Here is a 23,289-nt window from a genome sequence, read left to right on the forward strand (position 1 = left end):
AGCCCACGTTTCGCAAGCAAGTCAAGCCCCTTTGTCAATCCCAAACATTAAATCTGCAATCATCTAAGAGCAGATAATATAACCAGCGTTGCTGACTTTGCTCTTCAGACTGGCTTGACTGAATGCTTGAAAGAATGCTAGGAAACAGAACAACTTCTCCTTGAAAATTTCCCTAAAGTGAAATCAACAGATTGTGAACAAGTCATTTCAACCCCACTGTTATTGATTTATCCTTCCTTTCTATGGTTAAAAAAATGATGTAGGCTACTGTATATTAGTGATGAACAACGCAATGTCAGACAAAAGAGATAATAGAACCATTTGCCTTTGTTGTGCCACATCAAAAAGCTCAGCAAATTGTAAAAAAAGGTAAAGAGAGACAAAGTAAAACTGCGATAAAGAAGTTATCGCACTAGCATTGTTAATTCACAAAGCTACAAGTGCAAAACAGCAAACAGCAAAGCTACAAGCAAAATGTCTACAGTAAACTTCTGTAAAACGGGACAAGGATAAATTCCCCCAGTGAATAGATACTGTATGTAAGTCTTAATAAAGATTTATGAATTCACAAAAGAAGATTAGTGTGAATAAAGCTAATGGATGTCCAGGACACTGTTTACTGTCTGCTTAATTGAAGATGGCAATATTTTATGCTAACAATGTACATTTTGATTTCCTTTTTTCTTGATATCTAGGTATTCTAAATGACTCTGATAAGATGTTCAAGAAAAAAGGACAGATATATCTGCATCTTGGCCTTCCAGCTTGGGTAATATTTGCAACACAATTTAATTCCCTGATTGGGAAAACAAGGGTATTAAAGCACACTTTCAAACCGAGATTCTCTTTGAACATTCAAGATCACACAGAGAGCAGAATATCAGCCAACAAGGCAATTATTTTTGAGCATCACCTTTTAAACATTTCAATCAAAATGAAGAAAGTTGTTACTAATTTCCAAAAGATTTCTACTCAACGTATATCCCAGGCTTTGAATTCTCTGTGGAAGATTTTAATTTTCATATAAAGTGGGAAAAATCACCAGGGATTCGGCAGTTCAAAGTGAATAGTAGACATGGCTAACAATTACTTCCTTTCTCAGTTTGCTGTTTTTCTCAGTTTGCTACTAGAGACAAAGAAGAAAAAGAACATCATCACTACAAGTAGTCTAATGATCTAACCCTAGATGTGAGTTCAACACGTCATTTTAAGTTTTAAAAAACACGTATTTTTATTCAAGAACCACAACAAATCCTGCCTTACAGATGAATTTTCAAAATGAGGTTCAAACCTATATTCAAAAATGTTTTGAAAAATACATCCCCTGTACTAATTCCAGTACAGGGAGTTAGTTTAAAATAGGATAGAGTGATAAGTCAGTTGTCATATAAAGAAATCCCCATTGTTTTTACAAATAATCTAAATGACACAAAAATACTTTTTAAATACCATAAGAATAACAGCACAGCATGATCATACAGTACACAAAATAAGAGGTGGCCCTGTTTCACATGTTATTAGAAGGGGGACTTGCAAAGAATCTCAACTAAATGATTCCTGTTACCAGAAATGTAATAACATTTCTTTCAGTTAATAACATTTACACACTGTTATTTCTGTCTTTGTGTTCACTTGAGCTTTTAATGATTCCTGCCTTGTAAAAGCACAGAAGAAATGAGTCTGTTTAGCTATGTCTACTTACGTTAAAGAAAGTTAAAACTGCCAAAGGGGAAAGAGAGACAACTCTTCCTTTCACTGCAGTTAGAGCATTACGTAAAACAGACGCAATTTAAAAGTCTGTAAAAAGCAATCAGATTTTGTGCCTCATTATTCCTTATTTTTGATACCTAGATCTTGCCTGGGAAGTTTTTCATGTGGCGTTTGTAGCCCTTGTCCCTGAGCTCTTAATGACTGAACAGCAGGAGCATTACTAACTACTCGGTTATGTAAACTGACAAGCTGGCAGTGCCAAGGGAAAGAGCTCCACAGTTTCACAGCCACAATCGAGCTCTGCCCAGACAATTGCCCTATTTGATGTGGAGCTGATTTCCCACGCTCGTCTTCCTCTCATTTTTAAAAAAGAAGCCACTGATAGTTCTTCATTGTAAATGCAAAAAGCATTAGATGATATAGAAAAAAAACATTAAACCTTTGCTTGAAATTCACTATCTTAATAAGGGACCTTGGAGTATTTGTTCTGAAATCATTTAAAACACTATCACTGCACATGGACAGAGACTACTCAAGGAATGATGTGACGAAGTAGTTCTGTGCAACTGATTTAGGTGTCTCATAATAAAGGGGATTTGCTTATGCATTCAACATGTTTTATTTTTTACTGGCATTTAACATGTAAACATTCAGGTTTTTTACTTTACATTCATTCATTATTCACTTTAAAAAAGTGCTATCATTTGTAACTCAACAATATGGGACATCATTGGAAGGAAATTAATGCGCTTATAAGGTACCGAGGATTTAAGACCTGGTGTGACATTTGTATTGTCCCTTTTCTGGCACTTCTGAGACAGATCAAAGTTAATTGCCCCTTCCTCTCTATAGTGTATAAACATTCTTCCAAGCAACAGCATATGGGTTATTGTTTACAGTTTCAGAATTAGTGTAGATACTGTATATTTGCAGTATGTTAACTTACTAGACAACATTTATATAATTCATTCATGTCTATTAAATTTACTGATCTCAATATCTGTATTTAAAAAAATATGTAGAACCATTTGAAGAGAGGGCCATTAACAAAGTGGTCAGCCAAAATGAAAACTGGAATGTATTTCTCCCACTGCCTACAAAGCAATCTTATCTCCTCACTAAAGTTTTTACATTTTATAGTGTTTGACTAGGAAATCTGTTGGGACTTTGTCCATTAAATTGACATTTCTTCACAGCACAAAATGTTAGGAATCTATTTTTAATCTTAAACAAAAAGTAAACAAATTGAATTAAATGAAACAGTTAACTGTCAACGTGTCTACTGTCTTATACAAAAACTTCTGCCATCTGATGGTGCATTTCTTAGATGAAAACAGTATACTGAAATTTTTTGCTTAAAAATACTTTGCTTTTAGTCACTGGAAAAAAAAGTTTCAGGTATGGATTTCCAGTTACACAGTACTTCAGAGGAATTAATGTTACAGGACTGGATCAGGCACCTTATATACTGTATAAAAACCCTTAGGGCAAGGTGGAAGTTTAAGGATTTCAGACATCATATGAATGGATTTTAAAATATCACTTTTTACAAAAGAAGTATACACTCTTTCATGTGACCACTCTGCCATGTGATAAGACAGCCCATTGCTTGCTGTGAGCAAAGTTTTGGTGAAGAATGTGTGATTGCGGAGATGCAATTACATGCAGTCTACAGAACAAGAAAGACTAACAGCACACAGCAAGAGACAGAGCATGCACAATGAAGGTAGGAAATAGTTTTGGTCTATTTTGAAAGTTATGGACTCAAAGTTGTAGTGTTATAAAAAAGACACATAGACATTTCATCTTTTGCTTTTAATCTTTTTTTTTGGAAAACTTAGTACATAACATTCTTGCCTTAAAGTAAACAATTTGGTCTTAATCTAAACTATAACAAAATGCTTTTGATTTTTTTCCCCACGATTTAGGAAAATGATTTGTCAAATGATCAATTGAACCTGCAAAACCATTTATTGTTTTAATAAGTTGTAATATTATACTCACTGTATATTGCAAAATATATTAATAGTCTGGTTTGGATTCATTTGTTGTATTGAAAATCACACAGTTCTGCACTGTTTCCACAAACTTATTTTTTTTACCTATCCCTAAATGCCTTGAAACAAGTTGCTACTTGTTTTAATACAAAAAAGCAGGTGAGAAGATATTTTATTTACTAATTGAGTAAATGGTCATTTTAATAAAAAAAAGTCATTTTACTGGTAGCAATAATAGAAGCATTTACTTTCAGTGCAAAATTGTTATTAAGTGCAAAAGGTGCAAACATCAACATCAGAGTCTTTGTGCTCATTTGGATTTGGAGTAAATTCCTTCTTCTGGTCACTTAACAATAACCTGAATAGTTGAGTCTGATGGTAAAATCACTTTGCCAAGGAGTACCTGTGGAACAATGAGTGTTCTACATTGGCAGCACATCCAATCAAGCACAGAAGCTGAATGTCATGGCAACATGGCTTTATGGAGCTCTAGCAGAGTTTTTCACAGAAAGGCTTAGAACTCACTGCAGAACAGAAACAAAAATCCAAGGCACAGGAGCTAGTGTCAGAAAGAAGAGGACAGTTTTTACTAGTGATCTACTGAGAAGGTAAGGTGATCACCAGGATCAAAACAAGCAGATCGTACACTGTTTTTAGTCTCAATGTTTTCTTCTGAGCCATTGGAATGGGTTTGGTACAGCGATCTGAACTGTTATTAAAAAACAACAACAACTCTAAGAAGGCTTTAAAATAAAGGAAAAAAAGACAGGGACTGATACGCAGAATTACCCAGAAATAAAAGGTGACATTCTGTACTTTTGCCTCATATTCATCTTTTCATCTCAAATCTGAACTGCTTGAGTACACAGCAAAAATAGCAAATGTTGACTTCAGTGTCTCGGTACTTATGGATGGCACTTTATAATAGATAGAACCTTAAAAATGAGGTGGATGAGTTAAAAATAGCAATATGTATCCGATCCTATGAGTTGTTGTTTTGAATCTCAGTATTTTGAGCAATTTTATGTTATCATGCCAATATGTCAGTCAAAAACTAGTATAAAAGTATAAATTATTCTTTACAATGTCTAGCATCATGTCAGTGAATGTGTGCTGGTGTACAAACTGTGAATGGCTGTCATACAGACTGAGGGCAGTGTGCCCAGGAGTAGCAATGTTTTGTTGAAACAGTTTGAACAGTGGGATGAAACAGCGATGAAAGGCTTCTAATACAGTGCCTGTTCTCAGAAATAGTAGAAGCATTCGTATCTTCTTTTCATTACTTAAAAATAACTAAAAAATAAGAAAACCAGTCAAGACAGAAAGGCTAGTTCCGTAGGTCTATGTATGTAAAATAGTAGATTGAAAAGATGCAGATTTCTTTGAAAGTCTTTTTAAGGCAACATTCAGCTCATGGGCTGCTGACTGGTCAAAATAACAGATTGAGCTCCCTGTATGTAAAGTAACAAGTAAACGTTTATTCCATGCCGAAAAAAGAGAAGAAAAGAAACACAACATTTCCGCTGTGGAGCCTTCTTTGGGTGTGTAACTTGGTCCTTTCTAGCCTACGCACACTGACGCAGCTACTGTACCTACTTGAACTACTCCCTGTATGTAGGTTAAAAGAAACATTAATTGATAGGAGTTATGATGTAGGCCTTGTCTGAAAACCATATTACAATTCTAAACATATTTTCTGCAAGATAAAGAGCAACTATATGAAGCTCTTTAACTGTATAAATATGGAAAATATTAATGAACCAACAAAAATGGAAAAAGAAGTATATTGAAACAATGGTGACAGTAAGCTTATTTCATTTTCACATGCATACATTTCTTGTTGGCATAAATGTATAAATGTTTTGGGAAGTTTTAATTCACTGGCAAGAAAGCACTGGACAGTGTCACATGGTTTTGAGTCTGAAAATAAATCAGAGCTTCCTGCCAGAGGATATGAACAAAGTGATGTTTTTCTAATCTTATGGCTTGCCTTCCATATTCATTTAAAAAAATACTAGTACAGGATACACAATGTGAACTATGAGAGTTAAATTCATAGAATATTTTTGTGACATGAGGTAACATGCTTGTTTAAAACTGTATTAATGAACTACTTTACTGTATTTCTGGCACCTTGAGTGATATTGAACCTTTTTATTGCTTTCAGATTGCTGTTAAAACCTTCCATTATAAAGGTTCCAAATCTCCATATTCTTCTAACCACAACTATTAATAGATGGTTACTGTTTGATTTTTGTCTTTAAAGGTCAATAATTAATGGTCAATTTCTGGATGGACAACATGATAAATCAGACAGAGTTGCAGTATACTGGTGACAGTCTTTGGTACCAGAACCACCTCCTCAATATCACAGTGTCCAATGTCTCATGGACCTTCCAGTCACCTTTTTCACCGGCTATGGACAAGGCCATTAGTGCCATTACCATCTTCATTCTGTTCATCACCATGATTTCCCTGGGTTGTACCATGGAGATCTCCAAGATTAAAACCCACATTCTGAAACCCAAGGGTGTAGGCATCGCTGTGATAGCCCAGTATGGCGTTATGCCCATCACAGCCTTTGCTTTGGCCAAAATGTTTCAGCTTGGTGCTATTGAAGCAGTGACCGTTCTCATCTGTGGTTGCTGTCCAGGAGGAAACTTGTCCAACATCTTTGCTCTTGCTATGAATGGAGATATGAACCTCAGGTACAGTCATCCATGACACCATCTTTCTCATCACCCGCTGGTTATCATCTCTGTAAAAATAACACCATGTTGACCCCTTCTTTTATGGGGTCTCTACTTTTCACAGCAAATTCATAGTTTTTGTAGTGCTTATTTGTTTTGGCGGCATCTGTTACTTTGCATTTTATCTACAGAAAGTAAACATGTACTCATGTTGCATTTGTTGCATTTCAGCTTGTACAGAAGATCTTGAATTTCCTAATCAAAGTATCCATTATGGGTACCTCCTGTTTTTAACTGCAAATTTACTTCTACAACCATCATGGGTCCAGAGCATAATAATGTAATTGTAAGGGCAAAAGTTCCAAATGCTCCAACATTAGAATCAATTAAGGTACAAAAATGCAAAACAAAATACATGATTTAAGTACATCAAAAAGAGTAATAACACAACTCTAAATACTAAGAAATACAGGATAATGCTGCTGTTACACCCGTACAAATCAGTAGTCACCTGTGTGTATTTTTGTTATTAAATAAGCAAAAAATTGATGATCAATACAGCTGATGACTTTTCCATTGTCTCACTGTGATGGACTTACAGTGGCAAAACTTAAGATAAATTATTTGCAAAGCTTGGGGTCTCTTTAAGGCTAGTGAATATAAAAACTTGTAGTTTACAGAAAAATTCCTAGTATCAGTAAGTTACATTTCCACAACGTATAAACATATTTTCAAACCTCACAAAGGTCAATAAATTAATAACTGCTTTGTGAATAATATCTTATAGCCATATGACATATATTTAGTTCCTGAATGCAATATTACATGTTCAATAACCCAACCCATAACATTAGTTATACGTACTGTAGAAATTAACCTATACCAACAAGTTTATTTTTGTTATGTTTTTAATGATCAATTATCTTAGCATTTATTATTTCAGACAAATCAAGTTTGTAAAAAGGCTAGTCCAGGCTCAATATGGATGCATTTTTGTCTTTGAGCAACCATAAAAAGGCCATAGAGTTCAGATTTTTAGGATAGAAATATTGTGAGCAGTGCTGTGGCACGGTGGTTAGCATTGTTACCTTGCAGGACTGGAACTCCGGGTTGAATTCCTGGGGTGCCATCTGTGAGGAGTTTGTATGTTCTCCCCATGTTCACTTCCGGGTTTCCTCCCTCAGTCCAAAGACATGCTGGTAGGTTAATTGGCTTCTGTGAAATTGGCCCTGGTGCGAATGCGTGTAAGTTTGTGTTTATATGTGCCTTGTAATGGACTGGCGTCCGATCCAGGCTTTATCAGGGAAAGCAGATTGATAAGCTAAGAAAGGCTGTTTCTTGTGCCTCCTTTCCAGTATTGTGATGACAACATGCTCCACAGTGCTGGCCCTGGGAATGATGCCACTGCTGCTATATCTCTATTGTCAGGGATTCTCGAATTTGGAGAATGCAGTTCCCTATGGAGGCATCACCATGGCCCTGGTCATGACACTGGTCCCCTGTGCCATTGGGATAGCCATCAATGCCCGGGTGCCACGCTATTCGCAGATCATTGTGCGGGTAAAATGAATCCACCTCTCACTCACACCATTGCGCCATACCCATTTGACTTCCACACTGCCTAAACATTCTGTTCGTTTGCTTCACTGAACCTCCAGTGTAGGGCAATCTGCAGAAAGAAATGTGTGAAATGAAAAGGGGTCTTTAATTTACCTTTGCTATACAAAGTCTGTCTGGGGATATCAGTTCAAAGTTAAAAAGCTATTTTCACCTAAATGAAAGTCCAGTTCGCTGCAAGCCACAAGAAGGCATCAGTCAAGTCTGAAACTGCTTTTCCTAAAATCAAAGCACCGTAAATCTCCCCAGTTTAACTGTTACTCAGTGGTTCAGTCTCTTCCACGTATTCTCGTTTTGCTTAAGTTTTTAATGAACAAGCCTAGAATGTGTTGAAAGGGATGAATGTGCTTCAAATATGAATTTTTAATACATACTTAACATTAAAAATATAAACACAGACTTATTGCTGGTTTTATTCCAATTTCATATCCTATAAACTTTCCAGAAATGCAAATAATGGATTTAACAGGTATAAAAGCAGGATCGGTAACACTGACAGTAACGTAGACATGGATCAAAACCTAACAATGGCAATGGCTGATCTGTTTTCGGCGGTCTTGATGCTCAGTGGCTCTGTCTTTCCAGGTGGGGCTGGGTGCTCTGCTGATGGCCTCAGTGGCAATAGGAATCCTCTCTGGCATTACAATAGGGAGAACTGTCTGGGTGGTCCTGTCTCCTTCGCTCATAGCCACAGCTTCCCTAATGCCACTCACTGGCTACCTGCTGGGGTACATCTTGTCCTCCATCTTCTGCCTCAACGAGCAGTAAGAGAAAGTCTTTTTACATAACCCTAATCTTAACCCTATTTTTTACATTTTACAGCTGAAAACTACATCGAACATTTCTGGAATTGAAAAAAAACGATCAAAGTAAAAATGCTCACCTCTTCATATAGTTTCTAGACATATTAGAAGACACATTAAAAACTCGTAATACATGACAAAACACATGTATGTATTTTATACAGTTTCTCTTTCTGACCCTTAACAGAAAATATCACATACACTCTGCTGGTAGCATCTTAAATTCTAAAATATTTTTCAGAATAATTACAAAGATTATGTTAAATTATTCTGTAATTAAAGTTCTGGAAAAAAATCCTGAATTGGCTGAAGGAAATATATTTAGTTACCATAGCATTATGTTATTTAATATATGCAATACCAAACCTTGTCTGCAAAAATAAACTTAAGATATCTTAACATTCACCAACTGCTTTTCAATTTGTATTGTGAGGAACTCCTTTGCTCTTGAAATGACTCACTACAGTTACATAACACACAATGTACACATTCAAGGCCTGGTTTCAGTTTCAGTTCATTTGTCATCATCGCTCATCAAGCCCAGACGCTGCTTTTTAATAAGTTACCGTCTTAAAATTGTCTTCCAATTTCATTGCATAAAACCAGTGAGTTACTCTTCCCTCCCTTCCTCAGGTGTAAAAGGACAGTGTCCATGGAGACAGGCTGTCAGAATATCCAGCTGTGCTCAACCATCCTTAAAGTGGCATTCCCCCCAGAAGTAATTGGACCCTTGTACCTGTTCCCACTCATATACATCCTTTTCCAGTCTGGGGAGGCCATGATCTTAATAATTGCCTTCAGATGTTACCGAAGGCTTAGGCTTCCTGTAGAAGGTAAGTCATTTAGTAATGAACATCAGAAAACAAGTTCTCATATTCTTATGAAAATCTGACAATAGTTTTACAGGAGGAAGTAGTCCTACTGGATGGAGTTCAGTTCATTCTCCCCTGGTATAGCAGGAACACCTAGCAATAATGCCTGTGATATTCATGAAAATGTTAAAAATTTAAATTCTTTGTTAATGTGAAAAATATTTCACTTATGTTTTGGAGACTTCACATATTTACTCGTGTTCTGAAAATGTAAATAAGACAAACACAGGAATGTAGAAACATTGTGTGTTATACAGGCATTTCTCATCTTGCGTTTAGGTGGCTAACAAACTTTCAACTCAAGTAGCCATGATCAGAACTAGGGGCATTAGTGAATTTAAAAAGCAGACTGGTCAAAGTTATGGACTGCCAGATTTCTACTGTGATCCAATTTCCCACAAGCTTTCTTTAAAGAGCACATTGGTCAATTCTGTTACTGAACTCCTTTTATTACTCAACCTATTTACTTAGTAATCAGCTGGTCAAGTAGAATGTTTATTGGCAGAGTGAGAAATACCAGGGTATGGTACAGTACATTGCTGTGAGTGAGAGGTAGATACTTTTAATTAGTGTTATCATGAAAGCAGTTGGGGCTTTTATGAAGGAAAGAAACTGTGTGTCTGTATAAATGTTTGTCTGGCTCACAAGTCAATGTCATGGAGTGACTTTGGGGATCTATAGTAAATCTGAACAAAACATCAAAAGTAGTTATGAGTAAAAGCGCATAAAACATTATCAGAGAAAGACCAAAAACTACCAATAATGACTATCTAGTACTAAGTGTAGCACTTTCCGTTACCTTTAAATCCTAGCAATGACAAGACAAATAGGAATTCTGATCTGTGATCTATCAGACTTCCAATTTAGGCAGTCTGCTGTACATCACTGACCCAAAAGAGCTACTGCACAGCAAGGCATGCAGGCCAGGATTTCATTTTATACGTGGCTTAATACACCCGCTCAACACAGCAATTATAATAACAGCAATCAATGATCAATAAATAAGATTATTTGATCTTGCTTTCTTTCCTCCCACTTCAGAGCCACAAAAGACGACCTATGTGTCTGTCGACATCAATGCAGAAGAAATGAAGATATGAGGCTCCCATAAATACACAAGCAAATACGCCAGAGCAAGGTCAAACTGCATGCTAACAAATATATTTAAGTGAACACCCTTACTTTTTGTGAATCTCTAAGGATTTCGCTCAATAGTGCAAGAATAATGTCTGTTTTGTGAAGATATTTTCATGCAGCAGTGGCCTTATGAGGGGGCTGGACTGTAGAATGTAGAATACTTTATTGCACTGACCTTATTGTCTCTCGATTGTCCTCAGTTACACAAAGAATAAAACATGAGGTCTTTGATATGGACAAACCTGGCTATGTCACACCTGAACTATGAAATGAGAAAGCGAGATCAAAGTATCTGTTACTTCATAGTGTACTCACAGTTGGTCTAGAAAAATCTCTTTAATAATTTCAGTGAAAATACAGAAAGCATAAAAGCATCATCTAAATATACAAAACAAATATGGGGTTTCTGGTTTATATAATTTTTTCTTCATCAATGTTTTACGTGGAGAAAATATAATTTGTCTGTATAATATGCCCATCGAAGCTCTTAAAATTTATTTCCATAACTTCTGTAATTGGAACAATTTATACAAAACAGCAAAGGATATGGTATTTCAAATTAGTTATAAAAATGTTAAATTCACCCAGGCTTTGTTCCCGTTTATGAAACATTTTTTATAAATCCCATCTTTCAAACACTTAACCAAACTTGTGGACTGTAATTGTATATAAAGTTTCTCTATCAGTTATTAATGTAACAGAATTAGTTATTATTAATTACAGGGCATTAGATATATTTAACCAGAACTGTTATGTACCTGAATTAAAATCTTTGGGTTGTTGTTTTTTTTTTGTAAGAAATAGTATGTGATTTTCAAATTGGTATTTTCATTTCTGCACATCTGAACTTGTATTTGCATTGTTAATAAGAGAACAACCACCATCTGTAAACATCTGATTTCCAAATCACAGATGGAAGACGAAGTCCCACAGGATTTTACTAAAAATATTTTGTTGTTGTTGAAACAGCCTCTAGAACTGGACATTAAACATTAAAGTTACCCTTTGTGTAAAAATGCATAATTTCAAGATTCTTTCCCCATCAAATGTGCTGTAACTTCAAGTTTTATGAATTTCTAGTGTACTTCATTCCCATTAGTACATCCTTTCTATAAAGAATACAAAATGTTTAAGAAATGTCATTTTAAATTTGTTACACATGATTGACTGCATAAGTAGACTAACTGAAGCCTTTTCCTGATTCTGACACCTTAAACAGAGATCTGATACATACAGTAGGATAATATGTGGAACACCAACTTATTCAAACTCCTTATCCTTGATCAAAAAGCTCTAGAACTTGTAACCCTAAGAGATACAGAACGACACTGGTTTGTATGTTTGTATTTATTCTTAAGTTGCACATAAAGAATATTTTACAATGTTAACTGAAACATTTTTCCAGGATATGATGTAAAATGCATCGAACCATCAACTGCTCAAGTTGATTTTTTTATATCAAACAGCATGGGAAAACACAGAACCATTAAAAAAAAACCCCAAACATTATTTTACATCCCCCCCAGCAGAGAGGAAGAACTGTTTGCCGAAAGTTTTCTCACAGGTCCATCAAGTCCTATCGGTTATTGAAAACGGCAGGTTTGAAATCAGCTTGCAGATGCGGGAAACAAAGATACAAATACAGAACCTTACAATCAATTTTAAATATGAAGTCAGAAAACAACAAATCTCACAGGGATTTTTGTTTATTGTGTTTAAATCAGTGAGCCCACAACCACTAGATTTCCAGCCCCTAAGTGGTCTTACCTCGTGCTGGCGAAGTGGTAAGATGTCAGTTCTCTCAGTCCACAGCACACTCCAAACCCCGCGACTGAGGACTACGGGCAGCGCCACCCGCGCCTGCGTCAACAGCACGTCCGCAGAGCCCGGGGACAGAAGGCCCGTTAGAAGAGTGCGGACCTGGGCCAACGCAGTCCAGAGGCTGTGAGCCGCGGCGGGGCTCAGTGGCCACCCTCGGAGCGCGGCGAGTGCGACTCGGAGCGGGGCCGCGGACACTCGCCTGCGGGCGGAGAGCTGGAACGAGCCCGGGAGCCGTGCTTTGAGTCCTTGTCGCGGGTGGGAGAACCACTGGCCGACCGGGAGCGGCTGGTGGACCTGGAGCTCCGGGACCTGGAGCGGCTCCGGGAGCGAGAGCTGGACCTGGAGCGAGAGGAGCTGTCGGATCGCGAGCGAGTCCTAGACCTGCAGGAAAAGCGTCCCATTTTAGCAGGGGTCAGAAAATGAGAGAAGTGCATGCAGCCTCTTCGCCAGCAACCGTATCACCCTGCAACTCGCAACTGACAACCCACTGAAGCTAAGCAGGCGTGAGCTGGGTCAGTACCTGGACAGAGATTAAAAACTAAGGTTGCTGCTGGAAGAGGTGTTAGTGAGGCCAGCAGGGGGGTGCTCACCCTGCGGTTTACGCCTCAGTATAGTGATGGGCACACTGTGCTGTAAACAGGTGCTGTCCTTCGGATGAGACGTAAACCCGAGGTCCTGAGTCTGTGGTCATTAAAAATCCCAGGGCGTTTCTCGAAAAGAGTAGGGGTTTAAGGCCAGCGTCCTGGCCAAAGTTTCCATTGCCCCTTACCAATCATGTCCTCCAAATAATAACCCCCCTCTATGAATTGGCTTCATTACTCTGCTCTCCTCCCCACTGATAGCCGATGTGTGGTGAGCGTTCTGGCGCACTATGGCTGCCGTTGCATCATCCAGGTGTTGCTGCACATTGGTGGTGGTGGAGGGGAGTCTCTATTACCTGTAAAGCACTTTGAGTACAGTATCCAGAAAAGCGCTATATAAGTGTAAGCAATTATTTATTTTTTTTTGCTTCCTGTGTCACAGAAGTTTCCGTGCTCCAAACCTGAAACAGCCTTCCAAAATGCTAGAAGGACCCACAAACTCATGTGCTTATGAATGTAGTTTGATCCAGTGCCTCCCAAAGAGACGTGGCCCATTTTGCTATGTCTGCTATAGGAGAACCTGTGGACATTATTCTTGGTTCTCCGAATCTCCAATGACCTAAGTGCATGACTCAATTGCCTAGAGGGCCAAACCAACCTTACATTTGAAACTGAAGACCGTTAAGCTTCTCGATCGTGCAATGCTGTTTTATCCTGTATAATTACACACTATATAACTAAGTGGAAGGCTCCAGTCTTCTTGCAACTTCAAAAGACATCTAATTGGGTTTGATTGGCTACTCTATAAAATACCCCCCCCCCCCCCCCGAGTTTACTCACTGATCCCTGCCCACTGACCAAACATGCTCTCTTCCCTGGTCACCCATGGCACAGACAAGAACCACCACCAAGAGGAGCGGAGGAAAAGACTCACCTCCTTTTCAGTTCTGTGAGTTTGATTTTTCGCCCATTGATTTCTTTTCCAGACAGCTTTTCAAGAGCATTTTTCAAATCGCTGTAAGAGGCAAACTCTACCACCCTGTAGAGCAAGTAAAGCACTGTTAACCAACCATATGCTCCTCTCAGAAGAGGAAAGTCAAGAGAAATATTACAAATACAGATGAAGTGTTCTAACACTACCGAAATTAAGGATTAAACAGGACAACAAATTTTAACATTTGTTTATGAAAACAAAGCAAGCAGGCAGCTTGCTTTGTTTGACAAAATATTAATATATTTTTTTTAATACTACTATACTATACTACTTCTATCTGTAAGAGCTAATAGTATTTTTCTCATCTCAGTTTGCAGCTAGGAACCCTGTGATCTCACGCAAGGCAGGCTCCTCCAACTACCTACCTTCCCCTTTTCACCATAAAGACAAGCAACTCAGCCCCCTACCAGAGGCTAAGCACCAACTCGAAAGGTGACGTGTCCCTTAGTGACAGGGCTACACATGTGGTGCTGTGAGCTGAGAGTCCTTGCTGACTTAACCCACAAAAACCACAATGGTTGTCCAGTCCATTCTGTCCTGCAGTTTGGGGAATCGCAGTCATAGTTAATTAATGACATGTCACAGGCTCGAACCCATGTACCAGTAATGCCAACTGGAGCTTCTGGGAAGCGCAGTCTTTTAATGCTCCGTATTTCAACTGCGTATTACAGACTGAAGGATCTTATATAGTGTTAAGACAATTTACAGAAAAGCTGAATAAATATTTTGCTTTATGACTTGGTATATAGAATCATTTTTACTCATACACTGCATTACCTATGCTTGGCCTTCAAGGGAATGAAGCAGTGGAGACGTTCTCAGTTCCACAGTAAAAGCTGCTTTTTACCTCTGAGTTAATGGTAAGTGTAGCACTTTGTATGTGCCATTAATGCATGCAATACTTATGAAATGAAAAGGTTACAAACAAGAGAAGGCCATTTGACCCATCTAGCCCATTTTGTTGTAAGTAGCTAATCTTATGCAGCTGTTTATTGTAAGAATGCAGGGTATTGGCTTCAAAAACGTGGCTGGACAGCTTGCTCTATACACCCAAAAACCAGTATATAAATGTAATTAATATACAGTATGCAAGACAATAATGCATCATTAGACATAAGACATAAATAAATCTTACCCTTCATTAAGTTTAGGTCTGTGGGCATCCGCAAAAGTAACCTCTCCAGCCTGTCTCATGAAATCTTTCAGATCCTACATACAAGACCAGACTAGTTAGGGATGGTTTAATGTAAAAAGGTGTAGAATCAATGTATGTATTCATGGCTAACTAAAAGAATGTTAGGTATACAAAGATACAGCCTACCCTAGCTGGGGAAAGGGGTCCAAGAATTACCCAGATTAAGATTTCAGCCACTTTTGTTAAACAGATACTTTTAATTTATTTAAAAATAAATGTGACCCAGCACAGTTGTGAGCTAGTAATCTATATAAATACAATCATATTTACTCATGTTATGGTGCTACCCAGATCACTACCAGTTCCAATTTAAAATTGGCAATGAAGCGATTTCAATTAAAGGTAGTATTTATTACTTTTAGTTCTTAATTTTCTAGACAAAATAATTTTCAAAAGAAAGCTTCAAGTTTTTCATAAAACAATCTAACAGCAGCACTGTCCAGTACTTATTTGTTCTGAAGGGCCAGGATAGTGCACCTTCCAGAGCTCCTGATCAGTGACATACAGTGTACAAGAACATTAAGTAACATCATAAATCTATAAAAACTTAGTACTTTCTTGGAAAATACATTGAAGAAATAGCTGCACCACACATTCTTATATTTTAAATATAATCTTGAGAACACATTCACTTTAACTAGACCATAGGACTGAACAAGCCAAACTCTCAAGGCATTATTTACCTTTTCCCTTCCCAAAATTTGTCAAGGTTTGTCTATTTAGATCCTTAAACATCAATATTGCACACATTATTTACTTTCAGAAAGTCCTTTTAACACTGGCACAAAAACCTTCCAATATAACACAATAGAAGACAGTTACTTTTCATGAGGCCAGAACACAGAACACAAATGCATAGTATGAAATAATGACCAGGAATTTAAAAAAATGCAATAGCAGCATGTCCAAATATAAGAAAAAATGACTTGATTCAGAATATTTCACTTTATAAGAGTGTGGTGCAGCTATATCTTTCAAAGCAGCTCAGGGCAAAAATTTGGAATATTGAATTTAACCAAGCTTACATTCTTGGACCCCAAAGTTAGCACTATTGCATTTGAATTCTGAAAATTGCAAGCTGCATTAAAACATTTCTATTACTTCCTTTTTAATTTCCCCATAGGAAATGTAATTTAGCCCCAAATTAGCAGGGTGTCAGTCTTTTCCACCCTTCACTCAGTTTTACTGTCTGGCTGGCTCTGCAGCTGACGAAGGAAAGGTGGAAGTGTTCACTAATACCTTGGACCAAGACACGGGGTCTCCTAAAAAAAAGCTCGCACCTCGAATTTTCCTGTGTCACCTGGAACCAACTCGCACCACGCGGGGAAGGATTGGAGCTTCTCAAATTAACGAATCGATCAACACACACTCTCCCTCTCTGGCGCTTGCTTGATCGCAGCAAAGGGAACCAGACGGCACTTTTTGAAGGAAGTGCAGCCCGCGACTTTACAGCGAGGACCCAGCAAGAGCTCAAACGATCTGCAGAAGGCCCCCCGTGTCAACTAGGTGTGGTAGTAGCACAGACTGGCTGGTATGAACCACGTTCAACCCAGAGAGACCGACACTGAGGCCCTGAACTCCACGCCCGAAGGCAATCTCTTCCATACGAAACAACAGAGGCTGGCAAATAAAGGGGTTAACACGTGGTTAAAACAGAGGCAACAAGTAAAGAAAAAAAACTTCATAAATTAAAAAAGATGAATGTTCTAATGGACCCTTACATAAAATGTAATCTTTAATCCTACTTATTTAAGGAAGAACTGTAACTGCTTGATCTGATACCAAGTCAGTGCACATGAGAACAGCCTTGTCAACAGTTTTCATATTATTTTAACTGTACAAATGTTAACAGTTGTGTTTTCCTTTCTGCCTGCCATTTAAAAAACAACCATTTTCTACTTTTCCATAATGCTTTTATGAATTACTGAAAATCACAATCTTCTTATGTTTTTAATAATTACGTTACACTTTGGAGATTTCTGAATAAAACAAACTCTGACAACTAATACTGACCTTAGGTAAAAGACTGAAATTAAACGCACCTGCCAGCTGACTCTGGAGGACAGATTTTCCACGATGAGCCTGTTTTCTGTACGAAGAGGAGGAGGATTCCTACGGGGAGGGGAATAAATTAACTGAAACATTAACATAATATAATGTGACATGAAAAAGAAAGTACACCCCCTTATAATTCTATAGTTTTACATTTTTAGACATATTTGACCTTCAACTAGTCCTCACCAAGATCTAACTGCAGATAAATCTAACCTCATTTGACCGATAATAAACACAAATTTCAATAAGTACTTTTAATAAGGTGATAGGTCCCTTTTCAGGCCATAAAGGCCCATGGGGAATGGGGGGGCCACCATTTTTCTCTACCAACCGACACTGGAGGTGATGTGGTCAGCTTCACACTCCAGCTGGCCTATAACCCCCAGAAGGATTAACCCCGGTACTCACTTGGAAAGCAGGCTGAGTGGACCTGGGAGCCGTCTGGAAGGAATTAGAACAAGCTACATCGCTTGCCCCTACCTGGGATTGAACCCAGGCAAGGGCGTCTAGCTCTTGACTTTTAATAAGTACTTTGTATTATTAAACAAGAAAATCAGCCCAGTATGGTATACTATGGACCAGATCAATAAGAATCTCCAGAGACCTTTAGGTATCTAATTGAATGTGTTGCGCATGGCCAAATAAAAAACTGATATTTGTTTTGAAAAATAGTTCATAATGTAATGGTAAATTTGTGTAAGCATGTATATGCGATTTACCCTTTGATTTCCCATTTGAATACCCCAAAACTCCATATCCATGCAGGGAGGAATGAAGACAAAACACAATTAAGCCAAGGCAAGACATCTGTGTCTTCCCCCACTGTGAGCCCAGGACTGTAATGTGGCATGGAAGACTTGACCCCGCTCTCACTGACGGCAAGTAACCAAGGCACCCAATCAGGGCAAAAAAGAAGCGCCAGAGGGTTTAAACTCTCAACTACACAAGAGGCAGAGAGTTTAATATTGACTTTGCCTGTGGTGTGCTGCATCTTGGCATTGTATAATTGAGGATTATAGGTAGCCATCACACAGCAACAAAGTAAACAATCATAGCTCATCATTTGTTATCCATAGATCCATTTTCTAACTGCTTCATCCAATTCAGAGCTGTGGGGGAGCCGAAGCCTATCCTGGGGAGTAACAAGCATAAAGCAGGACACGCCCTTATTAACTACCTGTTGAGAAAATGCTTAGAGCCCAAGGAGAATAGGCAGGCCTGAGGCCAGGGCTGCATACCTCCGACTGTCCCGCGGCCTTTCGCTGTAGCGGTCCGGGAAGCGTCCTCCTCGTCCTCTCCCTCCACGCAGCCGCACACGGGCATGCTCGATTGTAACTCTGACGGGGAAAAAAAATAGGGTGTATTAACTCTCCGGAAAATTATCTTTGGGCCTCCTCTCCTCCTACAACCAGAGTGACACAATCCAGCTTTCTGAAGGCCACTTTCACCTGAGCCAAACTGATGGTCTATACTGCACTCTTCCATTAAAAAAGGCAAATGAAAATGGACACTTTTAAAATGTTACATTTAAATGACCATATTTATAATTCTGTTCTCTTTTTCTTTCAAATTAATATCCTGTTCTACAAGACGAGAAAAAATAAAGACAGTGATTGCTGTCAGGACGCATTCTGACAATACCTCCCTGGAATTTCAGCAAGTCACACACGCCAATACTAAACAATAGTCTAACGAAAAACGGATTTTTCTGCTCTTATCCTTGCTATTCAAAGATCTTAACCCAAATCTCATTTGGAAGGAACAACCACATTATATCCAGGTGGAATGGATTAGATTCAATCCGGCTGACCTCTCATTGCAGAGCTCTTTCCCATCCAGTTCATACACTGCATCTTCTGCGTCACGAGGGTCATCAAATTCCTGCAATCAGCAAGCACCATCAGCGCAAGAGTGGAGACAATGTACTCTGCTGGGCTCACCTCACTGTCTGATGTTATTCCGTTACAAACAGGATTGACAGCACATAAAGTCAAACAGTCCAAAAGCCAAAATATAGGCTTTTCGCCATGTTTTTAAACAATAAGAACTTCATGTAAAATAATGAACAGTTTGGCATCAACATACTTTCCTGAGTGAATTCAACTCCAAAGAAAAAAGCTAAATCAGACTTCAACTTTGTCAATATACTGTATGTAAAACCTGCTCAGAGAGCTTGACTTGGGTATCAGGGTAAAGATGTACAGTGTGAATGTATGCCTACATTCCGTTGTTTGCTCGAAACTCCTCCTTCCCACATAGAGCAGTCTCACATTGCTGAAAATCCTGAGCTACATATAATGTGTACTGTGCTTCTACATAACACCTTGTATTACACTGTATTCTAAAATACATAATCTACACTAAATAGTGTTCTGCACCAGTATTTGTTTCCAGTTCTGTAACTGACTCCTGAAGGTAAGTCCCTGTGAATAGCGCACAATCTCAAATAAAAAAAAAATATGTTTAAGATGCCTTTGCAAACTGGAATAATTGTGGTTGTTCAATGTGCTAACACTGTCTACAGAATTTGAAAGATGATGGATAAATGGATTACTGAATAATGAATTTGATGTCAGTCCTATAATTGCAATTACAGCTCAATAAATGGCATCCCACTACCATTACAGAGAATAATTCACACAAATGTTCATATTGTCTATAAAAAGGGGTGTGCATTCTGAATACGGTTCTAAACCAGACCACACAGAAAACCTACCACAAAACCGAAGCCACGCTTCAAGTCGATGTCCCGAATTCTCCCGTACCCCTTAAAAAATTTCTCGACGTCCTTCTCCCGAGCTGAGGGGTTAAGACGGCCAATGAAAACACGACAGCCACTCATCTTCAGGGGTTTCCTGCTATCAATCACATAAAATCAAATGATATTTAAAAAGCTTTGCAAACTAAGTTTGATATCTTCATCATCCCCAACACGACCACCCACTGACCTCTGTCTCTGTTAGATTCTCAAACTGGCTTTAAGATCTAAATATTTGCATTCAAAACATATCATATATGGCCATCTAGACTATAATTAAATGCAGAAAAACTTTTTAGTGCTCACCATGTAACCAGGTTACTGTAGTCACACAAAACTGTGCAGCCTTCACCAATTACCATTTGCAAAGTAAGAATTATATAACAAATGCTATATTTGTATAAATTCATGCCTACATAACTTTTATTAAATTAAGGGAAACAGTTCTAAGACTGTTAGCAATTGTATCTCAAAACAAACAATGGGAATGTTCTGTTTTCTTTTCACAGAAGAACAGAAATCCAGCTGTCTTTGTAACTATAAAGGTTTAAATAATTGCAGTTCACAGAAACAACTACAGTACAGATACACATATTTCTTTGAATATATTAACTGTGATGCTTAAACAAAACGTGCCACTCTTTCAACTCTATAGGATAGCAAATGGAAATGGGTTCTTAGAATGCACCCAATTAGCAATTGTAATAAGAATATAGGCTGAAGTTAAACTATCAATTCATTATGCTCAAAGCTACATTGCACAACATATAAGCAATTACATCGCTTCCAGAAGCCAACACAGGCCCAGTATCTGAAAAGCCAAAAGTCAGGGATGGCTTAGCTTTACCGTTCCTTACATAGATGCAAAGCATGAAATCATGAAAGAAGCAACATATCCAGCATTAACGTTATACATTTAGATAAAAATCTTATTCTCAGATTGTTCGTTAGTTTCATAGAACATGTACTCTCACTTTATTTTAAACTATATTAAACGTTATCATTTTCTGAGCAGCAATAACCTTGTTCAGAAATGACAGCAATTATGTATAATCCACATTCATTTGCAGCTAATTCTAAACATCTGAGGTCGAGACAGTAATGCAAAACAGGTTAAATTAAAATGACCTACTTTCCCGTGCCATTGTATTCAACGTAGCAGTACAGGCTAACTAAAACTACGTAGATAGTAATAAAGAAACCATCCCACTCATTCCACCCCAAGCAGTCAAAACAAATTATGACAAATAGAATTCAAAGCCACGTTAGATTTCATTAAAATATGTTTTCCTATAGATAGCGTGCTAAAATTACAAAATAGTTACCTATTTATCAGCCAGAAATGGACTTAACATCCAGGCTAGATTTTACACGTAAAATACTCTTTTGGAAAATATTAGGTTAAATATTATTTTCTTACAGAACAGTGATTATTTGGCCGACAAACCTTTAGTGTAAGTATGTTACTGCCACACCATTAAGGCCACGCACAAATTTATCAAAATGCCTGGAGTAAACTGCAATGACATAAATACGTTTAAAAAAAATCAAAGACAGTATCTAAATGATAGACGCAAGGTCTTTAAAAAAATCAAAGGCATTAGTAACCACACGCCTATCAGAAACATGAAAGCTTAACTGTCGTCTAAATTGTTAAAACACCGTTGCTTACCTTCTGTTAAATAACCTCTTAAATGACGCACAGCTGCAAAACACAAAATGGAGTCTGAACTATACAAGTCCACCCACTTCTTCTCCTCAGCCATTGGCTGAAAATGCTAACCCATCGGCAACAGCATTTCTGGCTCTCAATTCGTGATCTACAAGCAGCAGCTACGGAAAATGATAATATAGATATTTGCCACACCAGTAAAATGTGCTAGATTTAATTAGTATTTCGACTGAATCGCCGTTGACTATCGCATAGAACTCTAAAAAATGTGAAATGTTAAATAATTTTACATTATATGTAATGGTTGCAGTTAATTATGGTAGTCTAGAAACAGATCTTGTCCCATTATAGTGTATATTCCTGTATTTGAGCCTCCGCCATGTTTTGTGCGGTGTGCTTTGACACCTAACACTTATAATTTTCCTCCACGTGGGCCATGCAAAGACTCATGTTACCCACTAGATGGAACTGCAAGCTTCATAAACCAGCATGTTGATCCAACACTAATATTTAGGAAAGCAGCTCTTCTTAACTAGTTAAATAGGTTTCTATTGAATGTGAAATCTAGACAACAGTTAACTTATGCAATATCATGTAGCTGTGTGGAATGGAGGTGCTTATTGTATTAAGTTAAGGATCAATTCATAATTGCTTAACTGAGGTGTTAAGGATCACTTATAATCAAGTGTCAATTATAATCAATTGTCAATCATTAGCGTGAGCAAAGACTAGAAAGACTGAAATAGAAGTGCTGAACCCAATTGCAGGTCCCCAAACCTGGTTCAGGAGGCAGCTTGCAAATATGCCAGATGTCACTTATTAAATGCTGCGTTTAATCAATAACAGAAAAAATTCCATACCCACGAGCAGAAACCAAAATTGGCCAAGTGTTCCAATGAGGAAACCTGGTAGCTCAGTTAAGTAATTAAGCCTACATGAAATAAAAAGCAGCAGGTCTTGGCCTCCAGGCCCATGATTAGGAATCCCAAATCATTTAGCACCACCACAAGGTCAAAGACTAAGGCAATGATGGTTGAATTGCATCATAAGAACTATTATAGTTACATTCCTGGAATGCCATAAGGATTATTGCTAACTAGGAGAAGTTACAGGTCAGAACTGAAGGATCAGCATAAGTATTACATTGGAATTTAGCAGAAACCAGGGGGGAAAATCGGGCAAGCTACTGAATATTGGGAGAAGTTGTTAGCAGGATAATTGTCAAGAAAAACCAAAAGACGAAATATCACCTTTGTCTTGAAAGTCCAAAGTAAAGCCAACAATCTGCTGGTGTGTATGGCAGGATGTGCAGTGGTGTACATGGATCATAAAGAGGACAAAAATAAATGTATCATGAGCCATCTGGATGGCCAAAATATGATTAGCT

The 23,289-nt window shown here is 37.9% G+C and overlaps 2 protein-coding genes across 8 annotated transcripts; one reads left to right on the top strand and one right to left on the bottom strand.

Annotated features, from left to right (window-relative positions):
* Positions 1–3,330: 3,330 nt before the first annotated feature.
* slc10a1 (solute carrier family 10 member 1) lies at positions 3,331–11,842 on the top strand. 2 transcript variants are annotated; one of them, XM_015350772.2, is made up of 6 exons: positions 3,331–3,436; positions 5,974–6,415; positions 7,753–7,957; positions 8,600–8,778; positions 9,451–9,650; positions 10,731–11,842. In XM_015350772.2, exons 2-6 carry the CDS (start codon positions 5,985–5,987, stop codon positions 10,787–10,789), a joined length of 1,074 nt encoding a protein of 357 aa, XP_015206258.1. In that variant the 5' UTR covers positions 3,331–3,436; positions 5,974–5,984; the 3' UTR covers positions 10,790–11,842. The 2 variants fall into 2 exon arrangements, with proteins under 2 accessions (XP_015206258.1, XP_015206260.1); XM_015350774.2 differs by lacking the exon at positions 3,331–3,436 and adding an exon at positions 4,226–4,315.
* Positions 7,288–22,236, bottom strand: srsf5b (serine and arginine rich splicing factor 5b). Of its 6 annotated transcripts, none has more exons than XR_001478801.2 (9): positions 21,903–22,236; positions 20,189–20,330; positions 19,283–19,353; positions 18,711–18,809; positions 17,460–17,529; positions 15,358–15,431; positions 14,163–14,267; positions 12,594–13,028; positions 7,288–8,066 (listed from the first exon to the last, which is right to left on the bottom strand). XR_001478801.2 is itself a non-coding variant. In XM_006632507.3 (8 exons), the coding sequence occupies exons 2-8, from the start codon at positions 20,312–20,314 to the stop codon at positions 12,788–12,790; spliced, it is 786 nt and encodes a 261-aa protein (XP_006632570.1). In that variant the 5' UTR covers positions 20,315–20,330; positions 21,903–22,236; the 3' UTR covers positions 12,159–12,787. The 6 variants fall into 6 exon arrangements, 4 of the variants coding, with proteins under 4 accessions (XP_006632570.1, XP_015206261.1, XP_015206262.1 ...); XR_001478800.2 differs by lacking the exon at positions 7,288–8,066 and adding an exon at positions 12,159–12,437; XM_006632507.3 differs by lacking the exon at positions 7,288–8,066 and having other exon boundaries at positions 12,159–13,028.
* Positions 22,237–23,289: the final 1,053 nt, after the last annotated feature.

This window comes from Lepisosteus oculatus, chromosome 8 (assembly GCF_040954835.1).
Source record: "Lepisosteus oculatus isolate fLepOcu1 chromosome 8, fLepOcu1.hap2, whole genome shotgun sequence".
Lineage (NCBI taxonomy): Eukaryota > Metazoa > Chordata > Actinopteri > Semionotiformes > Lepisosteidae > Lepisosteus > Lepisosteus oculatus.